The sequence below is a fragment of the Saccostrea echinata genome, unplaced genomic scaffold (genome assembly GCF_033153115.1).
Source record: "Saccostrea echinata isolate AGI-Se365-2 ecotype Australia unplaced genomic scaffold, CSIRO_AGI_Sech_v1 ptg000025l, whole genome shotgun sequence".
Lineage (NCBI taxonomy): Eukaryota > Metazoa > Mollusca > Bivalvia > Ostreida > Ostreidae > Saccostrea > Saccostrea echinata.
In genome coordinates, this window is record NW_026889774.1 from 19,258,354 (window position 1) to 19,286,104 (window position 27,751).

At 33.3% G+C, this 27,751-nt stretch overlaps 1 protein-coding gene across 1 annotated transcript; it reads left to right on the plus strand.

Annotated features, from left to right (window-relative positions):
- LOC133192094 (heterogeneous nuclear ribonucleoprotein L-like) lies at positions 1-26,442 on the plus strand. Its single transcript, XM_061327947.1, has 18 exons — positions 1-25; positions 3,391-3,503; positions 3,934-3,982; positions 10,725-10,763; positions 11,676-11,749; positions 14,547-14,622; positions 14,938-15,023; positions 16,125-16,221; positions 16,468-16,531; positions 19,811-19,885; positions 21,734-21,963; positions 23,624-23,800; positions 24,160-24,281; positions 24,483-24,613; positions 24,901-24,974; positions 25,100-25,157; positions 25,543-25,638; positions 26,169-26,442. Exons 3-18 carry the CDS (start codon positions 3,947-3,949, stop codon positions 26,225-26,227), a joined length of 1,494 nt encoding a protein of 497 aa, XP_061183931.1. The 5' UTR covers positions 1-25; positions 3,391-3,503; positions 3,934-3,946; the 3' UTR covers positions 26,228-26,442.
- The last annotated feature ends 1,309 nt before the right edge of the window (positions 26,443-27,751 follow it).

Genomic DNA, 27,751 nt, shown 5'->3' on the forward strand with positions numbered 1-27,751 from the left:
TTCCAAACGTCAGAGACGAGATAATGTAAGACGACATTATATCTAAAGCTTAAATATCTTTGTGATATAAGATGCTTCGTTCTTTAATGTAAATGAAATTTGGTGATTTTTTATTCTTCTTTTGCAATAAATCATAATGTAAAATCATGAAGGTAGTAAAATTGTATAAGGTTTGGTCAGGGCACAGGGGCTTGCTCCCGGCGTGTAATAATTATTTATTTAAAAAAAAATCATATACGTTAATACTAAAACTACACAAAGAAGGACGCCATTTTGGACCCCTTCCTTGCTTCAACCTCTGTTTTCGTTATATTTTCCCGTATTTTACTGACTCACCGCCTCGGATCTGTCAAGTAATGATTCTTCTAGGACATAATGCTTAAATTTTCCCCTTGGAGCCTCTACAATACACATTTCAGACTAATAATAATCCAAACTCGCTCCTTAGGACAGTTGATAGGGACAGAAAACGAAAACACATTCGAAAATCTCGGGGTTTTTCTACTAGTTAACACAGCTGCTAATTATAAATTTGGAAAAAACGCGTTCTAATTCCGTATTCGAATGTAAAACGCCGAGGTTACTTTCGTTTTCTGTCCCTATCAACTGTCCTAAAGAGCGAGTTTGGATTATTATTAGTCTGAAATGTGTATTATAGAGGCTCCAAGGGGAAAATTTAAGCATTATGTCCTAGAAGAATCATTACTTGACAGATCCGAGGCGGTGAGTCAGTAAAATACGGGAAAATATAACGAAAACAGAGGTTGAAGCGAGGAAGGGGTCCAAAATGGCGTCCTTCTTTGTGTAGTTTTAGTATTAACGTATATGATTTTTTTTAAAAATAAATAATTATTACACGCCGGGAGCAAGCCCCTGTGGTCAGGGACCTATATACTAACATTAGTATATAGGTCCCTGGTTTGGTACAATCACTAGATTTAGCTACTTAGCTTGAGTTACGTACATAGCTTTATTTACATACCTGAAGTAGCTTTATTTAGCTACTAAATCAAACTTATTTTTTAAATTAGCATTTTTCCCAGAAAGTGTAGAAAATTGCACTTTGATGCAGTGATAATTTTCAACTTTAAACTCATCTGAAAACAATTCATGAAAAAATCACTTTTGGAGATGTCTTTTTCTGCGCAATTGCAATCAAATATCTAAAAGTTTTGGGGCTATATGCAACAATTAATTTGTGATCTAACAGTTGCTTGTTGAGTGAAATAACAAAGAAAACCAGTTTTGGTTAACATGAGCACAATGTGAAGTAATCATACTTATCCACGCCTCATCGCACACAAGGTGGTGTACAGTTACTCAAACAATGGAAATACATCTTTTCCTTAAAAGTGTTCAAATACAGCAATGTTAATTAAAACTATCTCTGCTTTAGATTGCTTTTTAAACAATACCTAAAATAAATATTAGCAGACATTTACTTGCGATTTTTTGTCTTTTAAAATAAAAAGAAAACTTTTAAATAAAATGTGAAAAGTTGCCTTGAAATAGCTAAATAAAGCTACCTGAGGTAGGTAAATAAAGCTACGGTAGGTAATTTTAGCTATGTAGCTAAATGTACTGATTGTACTGGACCTGTGTATAGAATACAGCACAGGTACTTGGGTCTTGGTTTATAAATATGTATGTACCTTATTGATATGTAAAAAAAAGTAAAGATATATGCAGGCTCTGTAATGGTGTCTGCTCAACTGGCTTGTTTACATGGCTTGTTCTTTGAAAATGACTCTGCACCTACCGATCTTTATGCACTGGATGTCTCAGAACATTGATTACTTATTGTAAAAACCCTCACATCTTGCAAATAATTCCTAAAACATGATTTTTAAACACTTTTTCTAACTTTTCATTAATGTGCCCGGAACTAAGTGCAAATATTAAAACCAGGATTCAAATGAAGATCCCCACGCTTTATTAAGGGGGATACTTATTTGTTCAAATCATGGCCCCTAGCTGGACTGGGGGGGTGCAGATACTTTTTAAAAAATCTTTTCAAGAGAAGCAGGGCCACATTTTATCATATAAATGCAAACATACCCATATTATAGACCCAAGGGTTATGTTTGAATAAAAATTGGGGAATCAAATTTTACATAAAATGTAGGGATGTCAACGAATACATGTATATGTAGTTGACTATTCGACTATCAGTCGATTGGACCGACGATCGAATAATGAAACGACATTCGAATATTATTATAATAAAATAAATGCAATAAAAGAGTAATAACAAGATGGAATTCTCATCACAAAATTGAGAAACTGTCTTTCCTCAGAGACAGTTGATAAGATATTTTTTCTCAATAAAAAACGTTTGATTTTTCATGTATGTATAGAAAGTACAGTAACTACTGCGAGAGTTATTTGTCAGTAACGACCTGTGTTGTTTTTGTAATAAATTACCCACAAATATGCTGGGTTTTGTTAGTAAAAATATTAATTGGACTTGATCTTATACCATGTACCAATTACCTTTTGTTATTTTAAGATTGCTGAAATGCAAGGAACAAACCATAGCTGTGACAGGTTTCGACACGTCAGTAATTATTGAAACAATTCGCTTACATCTTAAACTGTTTAGGGATATTTTGATAGCCAGAGCAATCAATAATTGAATAAACATTATCTAACTTTAAAAATTTAGCAGGCACCTGACATGTAAATAGTGTGAGATTAACCCCCCTCCCCAATTTATTTCATAATAAGCTTTACAAAATTGTCGGCTGGCAATTTTTTAATGCTTACTAAAATAAAAACTGACTGCATGTAAAGACTAATTACTGATTTCCATTGACGGGGAAATCATACAATTTGGAGAATTATGTTTCTAAATTCATTTCATATAATTATGCTATCCAGTATCCACATGTTACGTTGCATTAATTTTGATGGTACTTTTTAAATATATTTAAGTAAAAGGTATTTTGAGTTATAAATACGTCTTGTACCAGTGAAGTTTGAAATAATTTTTCTTTTCAGAAAATGTTCTGAATATTCGACTATCCTTCGAGTAATGCAATCAAATAATCGACTAAGGAAAATAAATATTTTGACATCCCTAATAAAATGTGATATTGTAGAAAATCTTTTAAAATCTTCTACTGAACATCAATCCTACATTTAGTCAATGATTGATATTCAGCACCCTAATATTTTCTTGATTAAAGTTTAGTAAGTCATGACTCCCTGTGGCAAGGGTAGGGCCGTAGTATTGGGTCAAAAATTTTCATGGGAATATAGTGATGGGGGTGGGGGTGGGGGGTTAAAAATCTGAAGAGTAGCAGGGCTTATGTGTCTTTTTATGATGTTTATTGTATTTTTATAAAATTTCTTGTTATTTTATTAGTTCATTATTCAAATATCTTTTAGGACGAGAATCCATTGAATCCCTCCCCATCACAAGTGGTACATGTCAGGGGGCTGGCTGAGAACATATTGGAACAGGATCTCAAAGAAGCTGTGCAGCAGTTTGGAACAGTGAGGTAGTGTGGGATGTTAATTTGATTCTTAATATAGAATTTTGACTATAGGATGACTTAAAAAATGCTTTTTAATAGCTATACCTTCAAATTTCATTTCAAATTTAAGAAAAGCATACTGATTTTTGAGTCAGAGAAAAAGTAATTTGTTTACTTTTGAAGGATAATTCAGGAAATTGTCAAAATGATGTAGGTGAAATAATGATTTTTTGGTGAAATATCTGGCTTAAATAATGCATATTTGTTAGCAGCTGTTATAGATTTTTAATTTGTTATCTGAATTGCAAGGATTTAATTATGAATCATTTCTTTCATGTTTTCATTCCATTGTATCAGCAAGTTATAACAAGAATGTCTGCTAATCATAAATGTAAATCCTAGTTCAGAATGTGAAATAAAAAGTTATTTAAAAATTTTATTTGTTCTTTTGCAGCTATATAGTTTTGATGCCAAGGAAACATCAAGCCTTGATTGAATTTGAAGTAAGTTTGTAAATTTATTTTGATTATTTTAACATAATAAACATTCACAAATGTAGAAAAACAAAAGAAGAGGCAATGTTTTACTCAGAAATTGGACCTATGATTGCAGTTTAATAGACAATCTGGACTATCCTCCAATAAATGTGACAATTAATATACCTATGACTACAGTGCACTCAATAGTGTGACGCATGTTATGTGATTTATGCTGATATTTACTGGAGTTTAAAATTAACACACCGACAGGAAATTGTTATAACGATAGACTATATTATTTTTTTGGACAAGTTTGTAATTTTAAAACACAATTAGCATTTATTGTTGGCAATGTTGCTTGTCCCCCAATGCTGTTTGTTCCCTAATTTTTCTATAGCTATTGCTATCTTTTTCATCCATGTGTAAGCTTTCCTTCTTTTTTTTTGCTCACCTGAGCTGAAAGCTCAAATGAGCTTTTCTGATCAACCGTTATCCAGCGTCTGTCCAGCTGTCCGTCTAGCTCTGTTCATGCAGCTATCTAGCTGTCTGTAAACTTTTCACAGTGGGCCAATTTTAATCAAAGTTGGTACAAAGCATTCTTGGGTAATGGGGATTCTAAATTCTTAAAATGAAGGGCCAGTCCCTTTCCAAGGAGAGATAATTAAAAAAAAAGAAGACAAAAATAGGATGGAGTCATTAAAAAAACTTCTTCTCAAGATCTCAAGAATCACTGGGCCAGAAAAGGTGAAACTTATGTAGAAGCTTCCTGAGGTAGTGTAGATTTTAAATTGTTCAACTCATGTCCTGCCCAAGGATAGGATGGGACCACAATAGGGAATCAAAGTTTTACATAGGAATATACAGGATATAACTTTAAAATCTTCTTCTCAAGAATATCAAATCCATAATTAATCATATTAATACAGAAGCATCCTCAGGTAGTGTAGATGCAAGTTTGTTCAAATCATAACCCCCAGGGATAGGGTGGGGCCAGAACTTGGGATAAAGGTTACACATGAGAACATATAGGAAAAATCTTTAAAAATCTTCTTTTCAAGACCAAAAAAGCCATGATTTATCATATTTATATGGTAGTATCCTTCAGGTAGTGTAGATTAAAGGGTGGGGTCACAGTGACGGCCAATCAAATTTTTACATAAGAATTTATAGGAAAAATCTTTAAAATCTGCCCCCAGGGCAGGGTGGGGACACAACAGAGAACCAAAAATTTACATAGAAATATATAGGAAAAACACTTTTCTCTCAAGAACAGCAAAGTCTTGATTAGTTATATTAATACAGAAGCATTCTCAGGTGTGTAGATTCAAGTTTGTTCAAATCATGTCCCCAGGGGGTAAGGTGGAGCCATAATAGAAGGAAAAATCTTTTAAAAATCTTCTAAAGCCGTGATAAGACAAAGAAATATGGAAGCATCATCAGTTAGTGTAGATTCAAGTTTGTTCAAATCATGTGTTTTTCTCCCCCTGGGTGGTAGTTTGGTACCACTTATATATTTAAACTTTTCAATTTCCTAGCCAAAGTGCTCAGGTGAGAGGTGTGGCCCATGGTCCTCTTGTTTTCTAATATAGAAGTTTACTGCTCTTGACCTCATAGATGAGCAGGAATATATTGTTATATTAAGTGTCTTACAATATTATAATATTGGAATCACATGTCGAACAAACCTCCTCAGAGTCTATATAAAGATAGAGTAAAGACGTCACTATTATTGTTGTTTACTTGGAATTATAATATTTAAGAACATCATACGCTAATTTCAGAAAATAAAGATCCAAGAGATTTTGATTAACAAGTATATGAATTTAATTGATTAAGTAATGTTATTTGATTTTTGAAAATTTATATTCATAATAAGGATACATGTATTGATGTAAAACTCATACACAGGAAATAATTAATGAATTATACGTGTTTAATGCTATTAGGCCTAAGAAAAAAAAAGTTTGTTTACAAGTTTTTGTTTACATGTTTTAAAGGTACTATCGTTTCAATAACAGCGTGTCAGTTTGCTTAATAGAGCGTAGTGAATTACCATTTCTCTCATCAATTTGCTATTTGATTTCAGTGAAATAAATACTATTTTGCATATGAAACACAGAACCACTGATAATACTGACCAATCTCATTGAATGATTATTTTCGAGTTATACTGGTAAGCAGCAACACATGGTCAGTCAACATGGTCAGAGCTTGTTTTGCTTCATAAAATCATATAAATATATTCAGTTATGAATTAACCGTGTGGAGGTAAAATTAGCAAGGGTTACACTGCTCATGGTTCTCCATCATTTGAAATTTTACTGTGTTGCAGACTTTACGTGAACCACTAATATTCGCGGTATTTTCGCGATCAAATTCGCGACTGAACCACTATTCATTATAATTACAATCACACAAACATTTTTGAATCACCAATTCGTTATACAAATGGAAGGATCGTACATGTATATTAATGAAAAATAAATTAATAGAATGGATATTTAAAACAATTTTTTCCATATAATAATGTACATACGATGTACTATAAGACAAACCAACTGTAATCCCCCCACCCCCACCCCCAACTTAAAAAAAATAAGTACGATATAACAAAAAACCTTAAATAATATAATAATATATAACTCTCTACAAGTTGTTTGTGTATATTAAACCTTGATATTTTTGTATATACGATGTATATATTTATTATAACTTCATATTTTACACATGCTCTGAAGAGCACAGGAAATTCTGGTTGATAAAATCAATCTACTTACCCACTTTAAAAGTAAATTTGCCGTGATTTTTGTCAGTTGATCGAATTACAAATTAAAAAAAAAAGAAGAAACTTTAGAATAGTAAAATACTTTTCTGGGGTGCCTTTAAATTCTTCAACAATACATTTTCCAGACTGTTTACATCAATGAAATGATTACGGTACTATAACGATGTTTGACTCACAGTGCCAACATAATTCTAGAGACGTGGTTCTGAAGTATAAAGACATATATTTATAATAATTGTTTTAAATTTTTAAATAATGTTTGAACATGCATACAGGTCTAGCAGTTATACGGTTACATGGAAGTGTGAAAACAATTTATTTGTCTTTGTTCCTTCATGCGTAAAGTCCAGCGAGGGTCTAGGAGATAATTGATTATGCAAGGTGAAGCAAGACAAATTAAGAGATAATTAAGTGCTCTGCCTTAAAAATTGAAAGACGGTAGATTAGTTTGATTATAGTTTCAGTTAGAGAGAATTTGTTTTCTGATTTTCTGATTCAATCACAGATCTTACTGTGTCGCAAAATTTTTTACTGTGTCACGCATATAATTTGAATCATTACTGTGTCGGAGAAAATTTTACTGTGCCCGGGCCGACACAGTAAAACAGCTCATGGAGAACCCTGACTGCTACAATTAAATAGGCACAAGTTTGCAAATTAAAGTTAAAACTTTAATTTAAACATTTTTACTTTAGAGTCCGGTTTAAGAAATGCTAGTGCTTCAAATGATGTATTTTGAAATTTAAATTATTTTAATAAATCTAAACCTTTAGAAGGTTCCTTCCTCATATATAAGATTTAAGATTAAGCAGTGTGTATTTGGGGGATTGCTATTGCAATAAATGAATGATCACATGTAATTGTTGTTTACTGCATTACTCGTTCATCATTCAATGCGATTGGTCAAAACTTTGAATGGTATGGCAGGGTTTTCTGCTTCATATGCAAAGTAGTATCAATTTCATTGAAATCAAACATCCAATCGATGAGAAATATGGTAATCAACATTTGAAACTTTTGCAGGCTTGATCAAGCAAAGTGACACTCAGACTCAGTTATTGGAATGATAGTAGTAATGTCACTTTTTAGTAGCCAGTTTTATAAGTGTCGGGTAGGCTAGATTGAAAGAAGAAGATATTTTATGGCTAGGAAAAAAGTGCTTCAAACAACCATTTAAAAAAAATTGTGTTTCAAAGTGGTGCCTTAATGTGAAATTAAAACATCCTATTTACCAACCCTATTTCTTACTAGTATGTATTAACAGTAAATTATTAAACATATTCTTTTCTTCTGGCCTTATGCACTTTCAGATTTTTCTTTTCCTCAGCCAAATACAAAATTTTTAACGTTGACCTTAACTTTTGAATGGTTGGAACTAGGGCTTTTGTATTTCAATGTGTATTCTTTGTGACAAGACCTTCCCTTGTATAACAACATTTTTGACCTTTTGACCTTCAACTTGGACTCTGATGTAATTTTGAAATTTTTAATCTTGGCCTTACTTTTGAATTGTTGTTGCTAAGGCTTTCATACTTCACAGGTACATTCCTTTTGACAAAACCTTCCTTTGGGTATAAAATGTGGAAGGGTATAAAATGTGGCCTTTTGACCTTGACCTTGAAGTATGACCTACTTTGGAAAACTCTAACTTTGACCATAATTTCTGAATGATTGAGGCAAGGGCTTTTATATTTCGCATGTTTATTCATAGTGACAAGACCTTTCTTTTGGTACCAACAATTTTGACATCTTAGCATTGACCTTGGAGTTTTACTTGCATTTGAGAAACTTTAAAATCGGCCATTAACTGTCATATACGGGGCATCAGTGTTTCTCAGACATATCCTGTTTAAAATAAAACACCAGTGACATTTTGAACTCAAATTACCTTTACTCCAATTTGATACTATCTTTATAGATCTGCAAACAAGATTTAGACTTTGTGATATTAAATCTTTTTATTTAAAAAAAAAAAAGGGGGGGGGGGTCCAAGGTCACTTTTAATTGGTTTAGTATATACATTTAATAACTCTGCAAATTCCGTAATCTCCCCCCCCCCCCCCCCCCCCCCCCCCCCATTCTGCGCATGTGTAGCATAGTGCAAAAGAACACCTGATACAAGTACTTTGTAGAATTGTATTAGGTAATTTTCAGCAGTGTACAATTTTGTAGGGGCTGTTAGTTATACTAGTTTCCCACTGTGTCTCTTGTGTAATTAATTAACACTTAGTAGATTGACCCAAGCCATAAATGACATATACCACTCTATCTAACAAATAAAAATGCTACAGATAACAAGATGATGGGATAATTAAAAACCGGGTGAATGTATTGATATATAGTACAATTATAAAAACAGTAATATTTACTGGTCTCATTATTTTCAAGTTTGTCAGGTAGAAATTCACTTAGCACTTTAATAGAACCTTGACATGCTTTGAATTTTTTTTTAGATCTCTAAGTAGTACAGAATTTGATTCCCACAAAATATTTTTGACTGTCATTGGTGAACATAAGAGTAAAGCTATTTTTGTTGGTCCAATTTTCCAAAAGGGGGGGGGGGATTCTAGGTTTTAAAATTTTTATTAAGTGATTTTCCAATATTGAGTAATAATTTTCGATTGATGGTCAGTATGAATTATTGGAATGACTGAGCATTGGTCAAACAATTTAGGTTAAATTGTAAATTTCATGTTTGGCATCACAATTCTGTTAGGAATAAGTTCATTAAAATCTAGCAGAATGTGTATGAGGGGTTCTTGTTATGTGAATCTACCTTTCTGCTTACTGTTCTCAAAAAAAGATCTATTTGACCAGGAGATTCATTGGTCATAATGCTCACACGAGTCATGTTTTCTTCTTCGAGATTCATTGGTCATAATGCTCACCCGAGTCACATTTTCTTCTTCTTCCTTTCATCCACATGCCACCATCTGATTTATTGCCTCAGATGGACACATAACATGTTTTTGTGTGATAAACTCTCATCGTTTGTATGAGAGGTATAAACTTGCTAAAAACTACATTACATGAAAAAGCTATATATCGGGGTATGTTAAAACTCGTGCTCAATAATGAGGAAGAAAAATGGAACAAAGGAGTACCCTTTATCAGGACACAATAGTTAATTATCTGCGCATGCAGTTTTGCAGGGATTCCTATCAAACCAGGCTTAAAAAACTGTGACACCATACATTATATATGTTGTTTGTCTGGGTTTAAGTTTTAGTTGTTTTGAGTATACCTCTATGTTTTTAAGTCTTTTTGTAAATGAGTATTTATGTTTTTCACCATTGTCAATAATAATTAAATAAATAATTAAACCAGTAAAATGCAGAAATTCTTTTTGTCTTTATTTGGTTGTCATTGTGTCAGAAAGTGTGGCCCATATGTTAGTTTTATACAAGATAGAAGCTGAGTGAGAGTGTGGGAGGGCAATAAAAACAAAATGTTTCATTAGGGTTCATGTAAATTCGAAGTCTGCTTAATATCATGTACATTTGGATGACAACTGACATGCTTCTTCACTGGTTGTAGGAATAGTTAGTGTTTCCATGTTAGCTCATTCATATGATAAACTTATATCCAATGGCAGTGAATGATTTTTTTTATCAAACCAAAGACGGGAACTATTACCCTGCACTTTGATGAGGGGAATAGTTCCTGTGGCTATCAAGGGTTTAATGAAAGAGCTTATAATATATCCCATTCACACTGTGACAAAAGCTGGCTATTGTTCTAAGAGCAATGAGCCCAGCTAAAAAAGTGTGAAAAACCAAGTGGGACACTGACAGTCGCAGACAGCTAGAAAGACAGCCAGGCAAGAAGGAAACTTATAGTCCACTATAGTTTTACTGGTAGGGGACAAATAAAAAACAATTTTTATACATGTCATAGGGGTTTTATGGACATATATATATGCATATACATTAAGGAGAAAACATGCAGTTTTGTATTAAAATGTTGCTTTGTTTTTCATAGGATATTTCTGGAGCTACCAGTTGTGTCAATTATGGAGAAGTAAGTATTTTTAAATTATTAACAATCTAAAATCAATATCTATTTCTTAGATGAAAGTACTCTAAAAAAAATCTTGAAATTTAGGGAGACCTTGATGTAATCCTTGAGCTTTTTAAAGGCCAAACCACATGCATTTTTACCTCACCTGGGCTGAAAGCTCAAGTTAGCTTTTCTGATCACATTTTGTCTGTAGTCTGTCTGTCTGTCCATCTGTAAACTTCTTCTGAAGAACCACTAGGTCAATTTTGAACAAACTTGCCACAAAGCATCTTTGGGTGAAGGGGATTCAAATTTTTTTCAAATGAAGGGCCACACCCTCTTTCAAGGGGAGATAATTAAGAATTGGTGAAAATTTGGTGTCATCTTTTAAAAATCTTCTTCTCAAGAACCATAAGGCCAAAAAAGTTGAAACTTTTGTGAAATCTTTATTACATAGTGTAGATTCAAATTTGTTCAAACTAGACCCCTGGGGGTAGGGTGGGGACACAATGGGGGATCAAAGTTTTACATAGGAATATAGAGGAAAAATCTTTAAAAATCTTCTTCTCAAGAACAACAAAGTCATGATTAGTGATACTTGTATTCATATGGAAGCATCTTCAGGTAGTTTAGATTCAAGTTGGTTCAAATCATGACCCCCCCCCCCCCTTTCGGGTAGGGTGGCAGACATCTTTAAAATTCTGAGAACTGCAAAGCCATGATTAGTCCTATGAATATGGAAGCATCATCCTCAGATAGTTTAGATTTAATGAGTTCAAAACATGGCACCTGGGGGTAGGGTTGGCTAAAACAGGCAATCAAAGCTTTACATATGAATATATATGAGAACATATGGCAGTGCCATATTGACTCAGGTGAGCATTGTGGCCCATGGGCTTCTTGTTAAGGTTGCTATATTTTTTCTGTCACTAGGAAAATCAGATTTATGTGGCTGCACAACCAGCATACGTCAACTACTCAACAAGCCAGAAAATTCAAAGACCAGTGTGAGTGAAAAACCTGTCTCTAGATAAAAAGTTGATAATGAATACCTTTAGAAGAAAGAAGGAAACTTTTTTAATCTTATCTGTGTGAGGACACCTGGGGATTATCTTCTATTGTATCTGTTAATCTGTGTGGGGGTAGACACCTTTACTATGGCCAGAACTTCCTCTGTTTTCATCATTTTTTTCATATTTATGCAAAATTATAGAAAATGATCGTTACAGTAAAATGCAACACCTGCTGGAGTTCAAGGTGACATTCAAGATCATAGCAGGCAATACATCTTCCATAAATACATCTTTCATTAACACTTGATCCATATTAAATAACAGTGAATTCAATACATTTCATAAAAGCAGTTTTTGAAATAAAAAAAAAATTTGGAGGACAAATTGAGTAAATGATGAAACCATGCTCAGGTGGCTTTTCTGTTTCAATAGTAGCAGCATTAGTTGTGACACGTCTAGGGCTGGGACAAGAAGATATCTATAATATCAATTCTGTGTGAGGATGATACACATATAAATACATACGAAGAAATATCAAAATATCGCAAAAAATTATGACTTATGTTTTTCTTTCTTTTGGGTTTAATATGTAAAATAAATATGCTTAATATAAATATTAATATGAAATACATAATAATTAACACCAATTATGTAAAATAATTTTGTTTTACAAAAGATATGCAACTTCTTTGAATAAATCATTCTTATTTGTGAAGAAATGTTTTGTTCATTTCAATAAAAAAACAAATTTATAACAAATAAACAAATTCAACATATCGTGATACGTATCGTATCGTGGCTCAAATATCGTGATACGTATCGATATAGAAAAAGTTGTATCGTCCCAGCCCTAGACACGTCATTCTCTGCTTCCTTTGTTCTTTGTTGGTCACATGTACTCTGGCTTCAGATATATTACAGAAAAGTGGACAACTTGTTTGAGCAATTAAAAGTCAGAAATATTCATTGAAGAAATTAAAGGATGACTGCACTTAACGCCTGTTTTTGGGTCTTTTTCGGTTGCTTCTGTTGCTTTTATATCTAAACTTTATTTCATTTTTGTATGTTTATGAAAGAATCCTGTCAATTTGGAACCAAATTTAAATCTTAAAATGATTTTAGACTGTGATACAATAAAATGATTCAATGTTTTTTGTCCTTAGTGCTTTCAAAATATAGTGAATTTACACTTACCTGCCCTTGAATGAACATTAGATATGCATAAGAGGTGGAGCTAACATTGTAAAATTAATATGGGTCTAAAATTAGACTTGATAAATAACAATGACATGTTTGAAAAAAAGAATGTGGTCACTCTTTCCAATCTCCCTCTCCATTCTGTATGGCACAAATACACTTCTGACAAAGGTTTCAAAACGAAGCTAACAGTATGAGCACGTCAATGTAATTAAAGCAGATTGTATATCCATGCCAGATGACTTAACGTATTCGAACACAATGTCCTAGTTAGCACAAAACATGCTACCTTACAAGTCACGTGACGGAATTTAGTATTCACAGAGTTACCTGAGGTAGGACATCACGTGGTGAATTATAATATTCAACATGTCGCAATCCTTGTTTACAACACAGAGAGCGAATGTAAGAAGAAGCAGTTTTTTCTCTTTTTAACCATGAGCGCATGTTTGTCTATTAATCTCCTTTTGACACATTATTATCTATGCAAATATACAACTATTGTGAAACGGAGAACAATAGACAAACATGCGCTGACTACGTATAAAGTCAGTAAAAAAGTGGGCGTCCTCATTATCGTACGGAGATTCAAGAAATTGTGATGACCCCTGCCTTTGAAAACAGATTCGAACTTCGTAAATACACACTTTTATTATAAACGTAATTACATAAAGTTGTAGATTGGATGTTGGCCATTCTTGCAATGAAAAGAAAAATGCTTGTTTTGAAAGTTTATTTTGTCGCAGATTTCGCATATCCTTAAGTGCAGTCATCCTTTGCCCATTGTCCTGTAATATTGATTGGTCTCAAGGTCAGTGTCTGTGCTAAAAATCACAGAGTAAATACAAGATGGTTGTTTGGATAGTTAGAATGGAAAAGACTCCCAGCACTGTGTTATATGGCAGTGGATATTTTATGTAATGCCAGTGGATATTTATATACCCTGCTTGAAAAGTGGGGGAGGGGAGTGGTGTAGTGATGGGGGTGTCTGTACATCCCTCCATCTGTTAAGCTTTGGGGTACCCATCTCTTATCCACAACTCCTCTTATACCACTGAAGAAAATTTAATGAGACTTTCACAGAATCTTTGTTACATAGTGCTATTGTGACCTCCTATTTTACTTTTTGATCTGACTTATATTTCAGGTTTCTAATAGCAAAACATAAACACTGCCATTCTTTCTATGATATTGAGCGGTACCCATCTCTTATCTGCAACTCCTCTTATACCGCTGAATAAAATTTAATACTTTTACAGAATCTTTATTACATAGTGCCATAATGTGACCTCCTATTTTACATTTTGATCTGACACTTATTTTGGGTCTCCCATATAGCAAAACATGGACTTTGCCATTATAATCATATGGGAGGCGGGGGTATCATTTTGTGAGCTCAGTGTTCACAGTTCCTCTAGTTATTTTTATGTTACGACACTGAATATTTATGCTATGACACTGGATATTGTAGTAAATGTCTTTTAAGTTATATTAATTTTTACATGTACTAAATTTGACTATAGATAATCATTACTTCACTGCACAAAAAGATGAGTTTTTAGAAGAAAATTTTAATGTGAATTAAATGTTTCAGAGGAGGAGATGATCACAGAGCAGGAAACCACATTCTGTTGTTCACAGTTCTGAACCCACAGTATCCCATCTCAGTGGTTTGTAACAAAGTTACGATAATGACAATTAACCCGGAAAAGAAATCTGATATCTTTATAAGGATTAAATGCAGTTGTTTAGAAATTGCTCTCAGATGATTTGATACATCACGTCAAACAAAGTTTTATGTCTTGTGGGAATTAAAAGCTATTTTCAGAAACATGGAGGATGCCTTTGATTTTCATTTAGGTATAAAGAAAGAGGAGGGGGAAATTTTAGATTTTTTTCTTTAGAGGATTGAAATTTTATTTTTTTTAATCATTTACTTCAAGAAAATCTTACACTCTTCTTGTTTTTGATATCTGCATTTACAGGACGTGATGCACTCCATTTGCAGTCCCTATGGACAGGTGCAAAGGATCGTTATCTTTAAGAAAAATGGTGTGCAGGCAATGGTGGAATATCCTTTTATTCTTTTTCAACAGGCATTATTGTTTAAAATGTATTACCCTCAAATCTTATTTTTAATGTATAGAATAATTTTTGTCAAATAGAAACATTTCCTATGAGTTTGGTCACTGTAAGTTTGAAGGTTGTCCAACATTTTCTTGATTTTCTTAAAAAAAAATTTTTTTCAAATTTTTGTTGTTGTCAGTTGATTTTATAATCTTGAAATGGTTTAGCAGAATGGTCAAGATAAGTTTCAACTACTAATGAAAATTGCCTGAATCTAATGGCAAATGTACAGTTTGAGCATCAATTAAACACTCATGTAATCCCGTACCTATATTCATATCAAGAAATAATGCATGTCATTGTATTGTCCACACTTCTATGTAATGCATCTCAATAACAGCAGGGCCATAATTTGTTTTGTTATACCTTTAAAAATTAGTTTCTGTATAAATCAATACTAATAAAAGTCTAACATTTCCAATGTTTTACTGAGCGGGCATACAAAATCGATGTTTGACCGCGGAGTAAGATATTGGACCTGTCAATGAGATGTTGGACCGCTTACGTCACATAATGGGCGAGGTCAGCTAAATCTCATTTGCATTCGTTGGTGTTCGACAAACATGTACGTCCAAACAAAAAAAAAAATAATAAAATGAATAAATAAAAGGTATAACAAAACATTTATTGACTGTGTTCTAGGGCAAAATGCGTTTTGTCGACCCCTCAAACCGAACTGTTTGCCTTCGGCCTAACAGCTTCAGGCAAACAGTTTGGTTCTTGGGTCTGACAAAATGCATGTTGCCCTCGAACCAAGTCAATAAATGTATAATATTCATTCACAAACATGTAGTGTAGATTCAAATTTCTGTAAATCATGATCATGGAACTAGGTTTGAACCTTCATTATATAAAATGAAAATTCCTTAGGGCTGCATATATTTCTGCAAGAAAAACTACAATTTACAGAGAAACTGATGTCATTGACAGACAGAGCTGTTTTTAGAGGATATATGTATCATTTTGTTTCTTTTACTTTGTTTTGTTTTGTTTTTTTTAATATCAGCATGAAATGAGTTTGGGGTTTTTCTTAACCACTTTCTACATTTGACACTGTGGACACAGCCAAAAGAGCGAAGCAGAACCTGAATGGGGCAGACATATATTCTGGCTGCTGTACGCTGAAGATTGACTTTGCTAAGGTAATCTGTCACATAGTCAACCTCATTCATTAATTAAACCATTTTAGACTTCATTGTCTTGAATGTTTTATACAAGTATGAAGGATAAAATTCCTATAATAATAGTTATCAAATTATGTATCATCCTATTCAAAGATAAAGGCAATTGTTGATGAAAATTCATGATGATAATGTGCATTAATTGTATGAAATGAGTCTTTGATTTATTGCATATTTTTTGTGAACTTTTACATTCGTTTGCTTTAGCCTACTCGTTTGAATGTTTTTCGCAATGATAGCGAAAGCTGGGATTATACACAACCCATGCCTGGTAAGATATTTTTAAAAACTGAAAATGCACAATATAATGAAATTTCTCTTAAAATAAATTACGAATGACTATTGCAATTTTTTTAAACACTGTTTTTGAACATGTATTTTCATATTACATATATATAACAGTAAATTTCATGTACTGATTAAATAAGTTTCAACAAACACACTATGTATTGAGTTCCAATAATTATACTTCCATTGGAATGTACAGGTAGATCTACCACATCTTTTATACATACAGTACATGTACATGTCAAGGTGGGAATTGCAAAAGAATTGTTTTCATGATTATTATTGTACATACGTGTATTTTTAATGTTCTTTTGTAAGCAATCACTGCAATCTTACATGCACATTATATTTCTAATAGCATATTTGTCAATTCAAATAAAGATAATTTTTAGTTACCATGACTATTTCTTATAAATTGAATGAAGTTATATACAATGTTCATGTACAAATTGTGTTTCAACAGAATTCCTATTGTACCTTTTAATTTACAAGAAATATTTCGTTGCACTTGTGTTCATTATATATACATGTAGTTACAAAAGGAACAGTTTAACAGGAAATCCATACTAGGGTATTTTAACATGTATTTTGTTGTAAAGCTGACTTCTTATTTAAAGAGTCAAGAGGAAAATCAAATTGGAACAAAATTTTAACACGTCCGAAAAATATGTTCATTTGCCCCAGCATGCAATTTACATAGAGTAAAATCTTTCACAAATTTCTGTTTATTGAATCATATATACAGATAACACTTTTTGGGTGGGAGTGGGGGTGTCGTGATGTGAAGATTTCATTTATTTTGAAAATACCAATGATTTGACGTACATCTCAGGAACAATACTCATTTTTCTACAAGTCCTCTTTACTCTTCAATAGAACATTTTTCTTACAAACAGTATACCTTTAATTTTTATTCAAATCAACAATTTTATTCAAATCAATACATGTCTAATAAGTTTGATTTTCTCATGTAAATATTCCTGTTTGAGTTTTATACCACTGAAACCAATAATTACGTTTGTACATTTTGATTAGTAGATTTTTGTATCTATGATAAATTTTGACAGAGGCAACAATACAGACAGACATGCAATTTATTTATTTGACTGATGTTCATGTATACTACATATTTTTGCAATCTTAATAACATGATGAGTATATTTTAAAAATGATTTTTCTATGATCTTACCATTTAACATGTTATTATTCATGGATATCCACTGTTCAACACAAAGACACTGAAGAATTCACAGGGGAAAACAGTGAACAGAAAATATAAACAGATGACAGCAATTCAAAACAGATCCACAATTCAGAAACCCACAGGAGATCCAACACATTATACAATGGGATTTATCAATCAAACCTCAAAATGCCAACAATTCACAATTTTAATAAAAATCAGCCAAAATACTAACATGATTTTGTTTAGAATTGGAAGGGATGGGCTAAATTATAAATTAGAATGCATTTAATTTGATAAGGGATATTTCTTTTGAATGCAAATAATTATGAAGACATAGGCCAATCTATGTGTTTTGTCATAGGCACAAAATTTGTTCATTCGGTAAAATGCTGGAATTGAAACCTGAAGGTAGCCCCCATTGAAACTTTGTGCCACTTTGTCTTTGGTTTACAAGGCTAAATTTTAAGTCCTTAAAGTTTAGAAACACTTCATATTTACCAAAACTTTGTAAATTTGGGTCGATAAACTCATGTTAGTATTTAAAGAACATATCGAAAGACCACACCATGCAGTCACAACATAAGAGTTACCCAGCATTGTATTAATGACTTATTCAATCTTTAGAAGGTTTTCATCAATTCCCCTGGATTCTTGGAAAGGAACTGTGTGCAACTGTGTACTCTGCCACTCAATGGAGTGTTCTACTAACTTATTCCTCAACTTAAGGTGGGGAAATCACAACTACCCAGCTACCCAGTGGTTTGCGTAGTGGTAAATCTGCTAGGACAAAGGTTTTGTTATTCAAATGTTTAATTTGGCTTTCCAATTGTTTTGAATGATAGAAAACAGTTTCATTATACTTGCATTGTACACATTTTTCATGGTATATATACTAGTATAGCAAAACGACATGTTACTCTTTTGAAATTTGTGATTATGAGAAGCAGATAACATGTACATATAAAACAGGTTTCAGAAGAAATTTTTTAAAAAAAAGGGTTTTTTGTACATGCACATTTATATTACAGGTAATGATTTGCTAATATGTTTTTTGAGAAAGAACATGCATATGGATGAATGAAAATGAAAGAATTACACCCTATACTATTTACTAACAACATAAAAATGACAATGAAAAGTTAACATCATTGTTTGATACATCAATACATGCAGATATTCGGGTATACAGCACATTGTACTATGACAGGAAGTGCAAGGAAACTGTGACACATTCATTGCCATACTTATAAATCCACATGATACTAGGTTTATTGTCAAGGAATTTTCTGATCATTTGATGTTTGTTTTTCTACACTCTGCATTTCTTATTAGCAGCTGCATGGCATATTCAAAGACAGATCATGAATATTGTACATCCCTATTTACAAATGACCTACTTAAGCAGTTAAGGTTAAAACTATAATGAGTGTTGATCAACTTAATCTGTGTTTCTCGGTTGATCAGGGAGTAAAGATAGATTCCTTCTGAACTAAAAAAAGGGTTGTCAATTAGCTATTAACATTTATCTACCATTTCTATGTCAAATCTAAAAAAAAAATCTGATAAAGGAGGTCTTGCTGTGTCAGACTTCAGAATAGCAAGAAGACTTATTTATTGAATGTAATGTTCTAAAGGTTTAAGTATAGCTGTAAGCATCAGTTCTATCAAAATTTAATAAATTATTTTTTTCCTCCTTAATTGTTTGTGTAAAAAAATTGTCAGAATACAAGTAAATATGGGTTCATTGATCGCTTGGTTTGTGAAGGGATAACTGATTTAGGTTAAAATGATATATTTTTCAGTAACAAACTAATTCACACGTTGATTGAAATTTTCTCTCAGTCAGGTGAGCATTGTTAATAATAAATATTTTTAAAGCTTAAATGTGCAAGGAGCTTATCCGATTGTTGCTGATCAGTTTCTTTGTCATTAGCAGTAAAATTATCCTGTGAGTCTGCCAATATTCATATGTTTTAAGAATATGATACAAGTTAGATTAGTATACTGACAAGGCTGAAAATTCTGAATGCAACTCTTAAAAATGATCATGAACGTTAACCTTTTATTATTTCTTAGAAAAAGACTCGGGGTCTCAACGTAATGGGCCACTTCTGGCTGCTCCTAGATACAGCAATGCCCCAATGCAATATGGTAAGTTATCCCTCCTGGATACAGCATTGCCCCAATGCCATATGGTAAGTTATCCCTCCTAGATACAGCAGTGCCCCCAGTGCCCCAATGCCATATGGTAAGTTATCCCTCCTAGATACAGCAGTGCCCCAGTGCCATATGGTAAGTTATCCCTCCTAGATACAGCAGTGCCCCAATGCCATATGGTAAGTTATCCCTCCTAGATACAGCAGTGCCTCAATGTCATATGGTAAGTTATCCCTCCTAGATACAGCAGTGCCCCAATGTCATATAGTAAGCTATCCCTCCTAGATACAGCAATGCCTCAATGTCATATGGTAAGTTATCCCTCCTAGATACAGCAGTGCCCCAGTGCCATATGGTAAGTTATCCCTCCTAGATACAGCAATGCCTCAGTGTCATATGGTAAGTTATCCCTCCTAGATACAGCAGTGCCTTAATGCCATGTGGTAAGTTATCCCTCCTAGATACAGCAGTGCCTCAATGCCATGTGGTAAGTTATCCCTCCTAGATACAGCAATGCCATATGGCAAGTTATCCCTCAGCTGATAGTTACTGACAGAAGCTCAGGAAAAAACTCATTTGATCAAAGTTCTTATGTCAACAAGTTAATGCTTTTTGAAATAGATTTATCAATATATTTTAGACTAGCAATCTTTCTTCCTATTGTAATTTGTGTGCACAAAAGCCTTATTTCTCCATAAGTTGGATGAGATGAGAGATTTTGGATGCAGTTGAAATCATATTGATGTTGACATTGAGCATTCATAGTTTAAGCAAATGTTGGTAGTTTCAAAAAAAATTGTCAAAGTTGTCACAAAGTAAATGTATACTTTAACTTCATGGTATAGATTTTGACAGGCCATTACGGATTTCAGTGAAACAAGAACCCTCACTTTAGTAATAAAGCATGTAGACAGATGTGCTCTTAGACTGGAAAATATCGTCATAAAATTTTCACACTTTTGCAGAGGAACATTCATCAGGTAGAAGAAATCTTTGTAATTGAATTTTTGACTATGGCTACCACTTTTGTTCAATGTTAGAAATGGGGGGCTTGAACCATGCTGTTCTTCTGTCAGTGATTTTGACACTTAAGTGTTCTAAAGAGTTCTTTCTCCAGTCTAATCCAACTCTCTCTGGAACATCATTATGTGGAAAAGTAGTCAAACCAAAAATCTTGATTTTTGATTAGATGAGAATTGGTTCTATGGAAATAAAAGTTTTCTGTGCATTATTTATCCCTTAGAGTTTAGTTTAGTTTGCTCTATAGAGTTTGTACTATAGATGATAATCCAGTGAAGAGCAGAACATGAAGAAATTGAATTATTGTATCATATAGTTCTAATTTTCACATAAAGTTTTAGTCTAATTTACTAAAAACTATCATCGCCTGCGTGGCGCAGTGGTTAGAGCGTTCGCTATAGAGTCGCGGAGTAAGGAGTTGATCCTTACGTCGCGGGTTCGAATCCCACTGTGGGACGTGGAGACTGGTCCTTCGGATGAGACCGTATAAACCGAGGTCCTGTGTCGCAGTAGGTGCTGGCACAAAAAAGATCCCTCACTGCTCAGTGGCCCTAAGTGCTGAGTATAGGTCAAAATTTGCAGCTTTCCACCAGCAAGTGATGGGGTCTCCATCTGAGTGAAAAATTCTCGAGAGGGACGTTAAACAATAAACAAACAAAACAAACAAACAAACAAAACTATCAAGTCAGAGCTAAATTTCAAACATTTAGAAATATGAAAACCAATTTTTCTTTGCTGGATTTTCTTCATTATATCTGTAGAAGCTGCATGCCAATTGCTGGATTTTTGTTCTGCTTGGTTGATTTTGGCTTTTGTTTGTAGATGGGCGATCAGGTGGTCCCCCAGGCCCCAATCAGGGGTATGGTGGAGGCCCAGGACAGGGGTATCCAGCAGGGGGCCCCTCAGGAGGTTATGGGGGTGGGGCCTATGGCCCTAATTATGGTGGTGGCTATGAAGGGGGTGATGGTTATGGTTCACCTATGTCACCTCGGCAGCAGGGTTATGACAACAGAGGAGACAGGTTTGCTGGAAATCAAGGTCCACCAATGCAGGTAAGTAAAGTGTGACAGGAGTGTGATATGTTAAGATGGAGGAAGCCTTAAAGTAGGGCCTTTTATCTAGATTAGGGTGACCTATAGCAATCATTGGGACATGTCCGTCAATGCTTTTTTAAGAGGAAGAGACTGACCATTTTTTGGGGTCAGTGCTTCAAAGGTAAGCTTTAAGGTCTGAAGTCTGATTTCAGGGTCATTTCAATTTTTTCAAATCATGAAATGATATTTAATAATCATTAGTTGAAACAATTAAGACCTTATGAAAAAACAAACAGGTATTGACAGCTATGATACTTTGATTACCAATATAATTTTAAAATTGTCAGTAAAACATGCTTTTAAGAGATCATCAAATATTAACTGCTAAGAGCAATAAATAGGACTTTGGTATTGTATAGCAGTGAAGACTCTCCAGAAACTCCCAAGTCATGGCCCTAATCTTTATCTATGACAGACCTTGTAAATTGAATTAAAAAAAATATTTTCTATCCACAAATGCCAGTGCCTTGATTTTGATCATGTTATTTCCTCTATACAAGACCACGAAAACGAAGGGTAATGATTTGTTGAGTGTTGACGTACAAATAATCTTTGACCTACTTTGATATATATTATTGGTAATTATCAATGTCTTGTAAAAATCAAACACAGGGGTTAGATACAAATCAAGCTTTATAAAAGGATAATTGCAGTTCTCATCAAAGCCTGAATGATTATCTTTTCACAATTTACAGTACTTGTAGAATGCTTAAAAGATACTTTTAGAAAATATCAAGAGTTAAAAGTATTTATCTCACACAAAGTAAAACTTTTTGAATGATTATAATGAGCAATGATCAAGTATTTAAATACAGATATTTAAATTTAAATATTTAAATATTAAAACTGCTCTATACATTTTTAATTCATATTTCTATAAGTCACACAGACAAGTTTTTGCCTGATTTATCATTATGATGAGCAATGAGTCATCTAGCAAGGTTGTATCATTATTAATAAGTTCCTTATGCAGAGATTAGGCCCCAAACTAGGGTTATGTTTGTCATTTAGTGGTAATTCATTATATCATTTAGTAGTAATTCATTAAAATGTTACAAGCTTGTATTCTTCAATTATAATAAGCAGGCAAACTTTCTGCATGATCATAATGAGCTTTAATCCCTCGAGCAATTTTTGAAATTCCTGATTCCATGAAGAAGAGTTTTAGTGCTCAGGTTGGGCTAAGTTTGATGTACCGGTATTATTAAAAAAGCATAATATCTTTGAAAATATTTGTTACACATTTGTTGACATATGGCAGACAAAGCTGTATGTAGGATTATAAAGAGAATTCATTCATCTTTTAAAATTTTGAAATTTATGTTACCTGGATATAGTGATCAGACCCTGTACTCTAAATAGTACAGTAGTTTAAATAGTATTGTTACTGTAGTAAATAACTCACAGTATTATTTTTTGTGAAGTCTCAAATTGAAGGAACATTAAATAATACTGTTCTTAAAAGATGCCATTTTCTTTTTCTCCACATTTTAATGCAGGTACTTTTGGGATTGGTATTCAATAAGTAACTTGCAATTCTTGTGTCATTCATATGAAGTACATGTAAATTTGGGTATTAATAAAAACTAATGTTTTTTTCTTGTTGCTTTTGTTGCAGGATCGAGGAGGTTATGGTCATCCAAACATGCCCTCACAGGGTTACCATGATCAGGGACCCCCTCCCCCAGGTGCCATGTTCCAGGGATCAGTCCTCATGGTGTATGGATTGAATCCAGACATGATTAATTGTGACAAGCTTTTCAATTTGTTTTGTCTGTATGGAAACATTGTCAGGGTATGTGAACTTCAATGTGCAGGTATTTCTTAGTGAGGGGGCAATGCAATATGAGTCATCAACACTTATTGCATATTTTTGTACCATTTTAAGACTAATCAGAAATTTGGAGAATTTTCTATATTCTGCTGTTCGTTAAACTGTGTAACTTGGACTAGAGAGATGTTTTGGGATATTAAACATTATTTAAAAGTCTAATTTATAATGCATGTACTATCTGTAATTTGAATATGTCTGAGATTGATTGTAACTCGCAGTTAGTATTGAACAAGTACATGTGTGTTAACATACACAGATGCATTACCAAGTTCTTCTGCTGGGTATGAGGTGAAATAAATGATGCTAAATATTTTTTGTAGGTGAAGTTTCTGAAAAGCAAAGAGGGTTCAGCAATGGTACAGCTAGGAGACTCTCTGGCAGTGGAAAGATGTATGCAGAATTTGAACTACATCACATTGTTTGGAAACAAGATCACTCTTGGGTAAGAGAATAATTAGAAATACTGTATCTTCTAATTTTTAAATTTTCTCTGAATAAAATCCCCCCCCCCCCCCAAAAAAAAATGTATAAAATAATTGAGAGCGTATACTGGCTTTCAATACTGAAACCATAGTTTAAATGGGATGTCTTAAAGATCCGTTAAATAAAATTTTGGTTTAACCTTGTTTTTGTAAAAAAACAGACACTCCAAGCAAGCTTTTCTACAAGATGTCATGAATCCGTATGAATTATCAGATGGCACACCATCATTTAAAGACTTCATGGGAAGCAGGAACAACAGATTCGCAAATCCAGAGGCAGCCAGCAAAAATCATATCCTCTTCATAACAGATATTTAAATTCAATCAATTGCAACTAAGATATTTTTTTTAACTATTGAATTTTTACATTGGTGGCAAATGGTTAATCATTACAAAAATTGTGTTTGTAATATAAACTTTATTTAATATTCTATGAAAGACATTTTTAAATGTTTGCTGTACTTTAAAGCTACTTACATGTATTTCTTTTGGCTGCATTCTACTTTGAAGGACTTTTAATTAAATGAGATTATACCAGAAAGGTCATACATGAGTGGTCTGTTTCCTTAACAACTGTAAGGATCATGCCACCATCCAAAGTTCTGCATTACTTTAACGTACCCCCAAACATTTCAGAGGAACAACTTGCAGAGGTAAAAACAAACATCTGAGTAAATGCAATAATAAGAGTGCCATAGGCCAAAATGCTCACCTGGGTTTTACCGAGTGATGAACAAATTTTTGAATAGACTCTCATCTGGAATATCTTTGATTTCAGGTCTTTGAAAAAGCAGGGGCAACAAAGCCTTCAAAGATAAAACAGTTTGCATCAAAAAGTATGTTGAATTCTTTTAAAATCAGATTTATGTATTTTTAATTCAGTTAAAGATGCTGTATAGACATACATGTATGTTATGTGTTTAAAGAACACATTTTCTTTTATTCATATGTTATATTTCTTTTATATATAATCCACACCATAAATAAGTAGCTATCGAATTACTTGTGCTTGCAGTTATTTTTGACAAGGATTTTTTTTTTGAGTCAAGACTGTCTCTTGAAATTGTGCATAAAATTCTTGCAATATGATTTTTAATATTTTGATGTACAAGAAGAAGCATTACATGTATTACATGTGTCTGATTTCTTGTTAAACACACTGTCTTAAATTATTTGATCATATCAGTAACATGCCATAATTTTGAGCCCTATGGTCCTTAGGTGAGAGAAGTTCGTCTGGACTGCTCCAGTTCGAGTCCAAATCAGAGGCCTTGGAGGCACTCATCCTGGCCAATCATTCATCCATTCCTAATCCAGGTCAGTTCTTCTGGACAGAAATATTATAAATGATCTTTTTATACCCCCCACAAACGAAGTTGGGGGTATATTGGAATCAGCATGTCTGTTTGTCTGCCCATCTATCTGTCTGTCTCTCTGTAGACTTGATTTTGTCCAGACATGTTGTAGGAGACTACATCAGATTTGTCTAAAAATTTGTACCCTCATTCACCATATAAAGATGTTCACCTTGTATTTACATCATGATTGGATAAGTTTTTTTTCATTTTACAGTTCTTTTTTTCATTTATATAAATTTAGTTTATTTTGAACAGTTCTAGTTTTCATTTTTGAATCAAAGAGATTATAAGGAATAATCGTAAGAATAATCATAACTAGATGATAATTTGCATGTGAATGTATCATCTTGAGACCTTGTTAAATGACCTTTGACATAAAGTGTATTAATAATTTCTAGTCAGTGAAAAGTACTTGTTTCTACTGCTAAAACAGGTAATAATTAGATATTTATATAGTGTATCCACTAAAACATATTTTCCTTTTTCTAGCTGGGAAAAGCCCGTATGTGATGAAGCTGTGTTTTTCTGGAGGTCCTATCAAGGATTGAAAATAATGAATCTCGGAACACTGTTCTCATTAATTTTTTAGATGTAGCATGTTGATTTTGTCACTTGTTAGATGTACATATACATGTAGATTAAAAACAAGGTGCGACTTGACTAATGCAGTTGCAAAATATACATGTATTCATGTCATAAATAAAAGAAAGCTTTTAATTAAATTTTATTGTGTGGAATTAAAAAATAAAAGCATAAAATACAATTTTTCTTATGATTTTTACTCTATGTATTGGCCGAAATGAAATTTTTAAGTCACTCAGGTGACCTATTGCTATATGTTCCCATCTGTGGTCATGTACCATGTGATGTGTAAAGAGCATAAATTTTTGAATGTCATAAGCTTCTTCACTTAGATGACTGAACCAATTTCAACCAAGTTTAATGTTTAGCATCTGTAATTGAAAAGGAAGAACAGAGAGAATTGCTTGGTCCTAGCCTCCCAAAATGGTACAGGGGGGATCCAGAGGGGGGTTTGGGGTAGATCCCCCAAATGACCTTGGACATCCCTAGGAAACACTGACCCTTCTCAAAATGGTTATGTATCTGAAGACAGATAGGGTCACCAAACCTAAGTTGATAAAATTTGTGCCCTGGAATGTGCCAGTTCATCAAAAGTAGGTCACAGTGACCTACTTTTAAAATTCTATCATTATTCATTGTCCAATCCTTTTAGCCTGTATATTAAGAGGCCTAGGATCATCAAACCTTTTCAGTTGATTTGTCTTGGAGCTTTGGGAATATATTGACCCAAAATTAGGTCACAGTGACTAACTTTTTGCTATTGATCATTATGACCGAAAAGTAGGTCATGGTAACCTTTTTAGCTCACCTGAGCTGAAAGCTCAAGTGAGCATTTTTGATCACATTTTGTCTGTAGTCTGTATGTCTGTAAACTTTTCACATTTTCGCTTCTTTTCCAGAACCACTGAGTTAATATCAACCAAACTTGTCACAAAGCATCCTTGGGTGAAGAGGATTCAAGTTTGTTCAAATGAAGGTCCACGCCCTCATTCAAGGGGAGATAATTCAGAAATAGTGAAAATTTGGTGGCATATTTTAAAAATCTTCTTCTCAAGAACGACTGGCCCAAAAAAGTTGAAATTTACAGGAAACCCTAGTTACATATTGTAGATTCAAATTTGTTCAAATCATGACCTCTGGGGGTAAGGTGGGGCCACAATGGGGGATCAAATTTTTATATAGGAATATAAAGAAAAAAATTTAAAAATCTTCTTCTCAAGAACAGCAAAGCCATGATTTGTCATATTGATATGGAAACATACCTGTAGTGTAGATTCAAGTTTGTTCAGATGATGACCCCAGGGGGTAGGGTGGGTCAAAATGGGGGATCAAAGTTTTACATAGAAATATATAGGAAAAAATCTTTATAAAAAATTCTCAAGAACAGCAAAAGCTTGTTTAGTCATATTGATATGGAGGATCAAAGTTTTACAAAGGAATATAAAGGAAAAATTCTTTTTCTCAAGAACAGCAAAGCCAAGTTTGGTATA

Coding starts and splice junctions, on each gene's coding strand:
- LOC133192094 (XM_061327947.1), top strand. CDS start 3,947: ATGCCAAGGAAACATCAAGCCTTGATTGAATTTGAA. Junction 3,983..10,724: donor AAGCCTTGATTGAATTTGAA/GTAAGTTTGTAA, acceptor TGTTTTTCATAG/GATATTTCTGGAGCTACCAG. Junction 16,222..16,467: donor TGAAGATTGACTTTGCTAAG/GTAATCTGTCAC, acceptor CGTTTGCTTTAG/CCTACTCGTTTGAATGTTTT.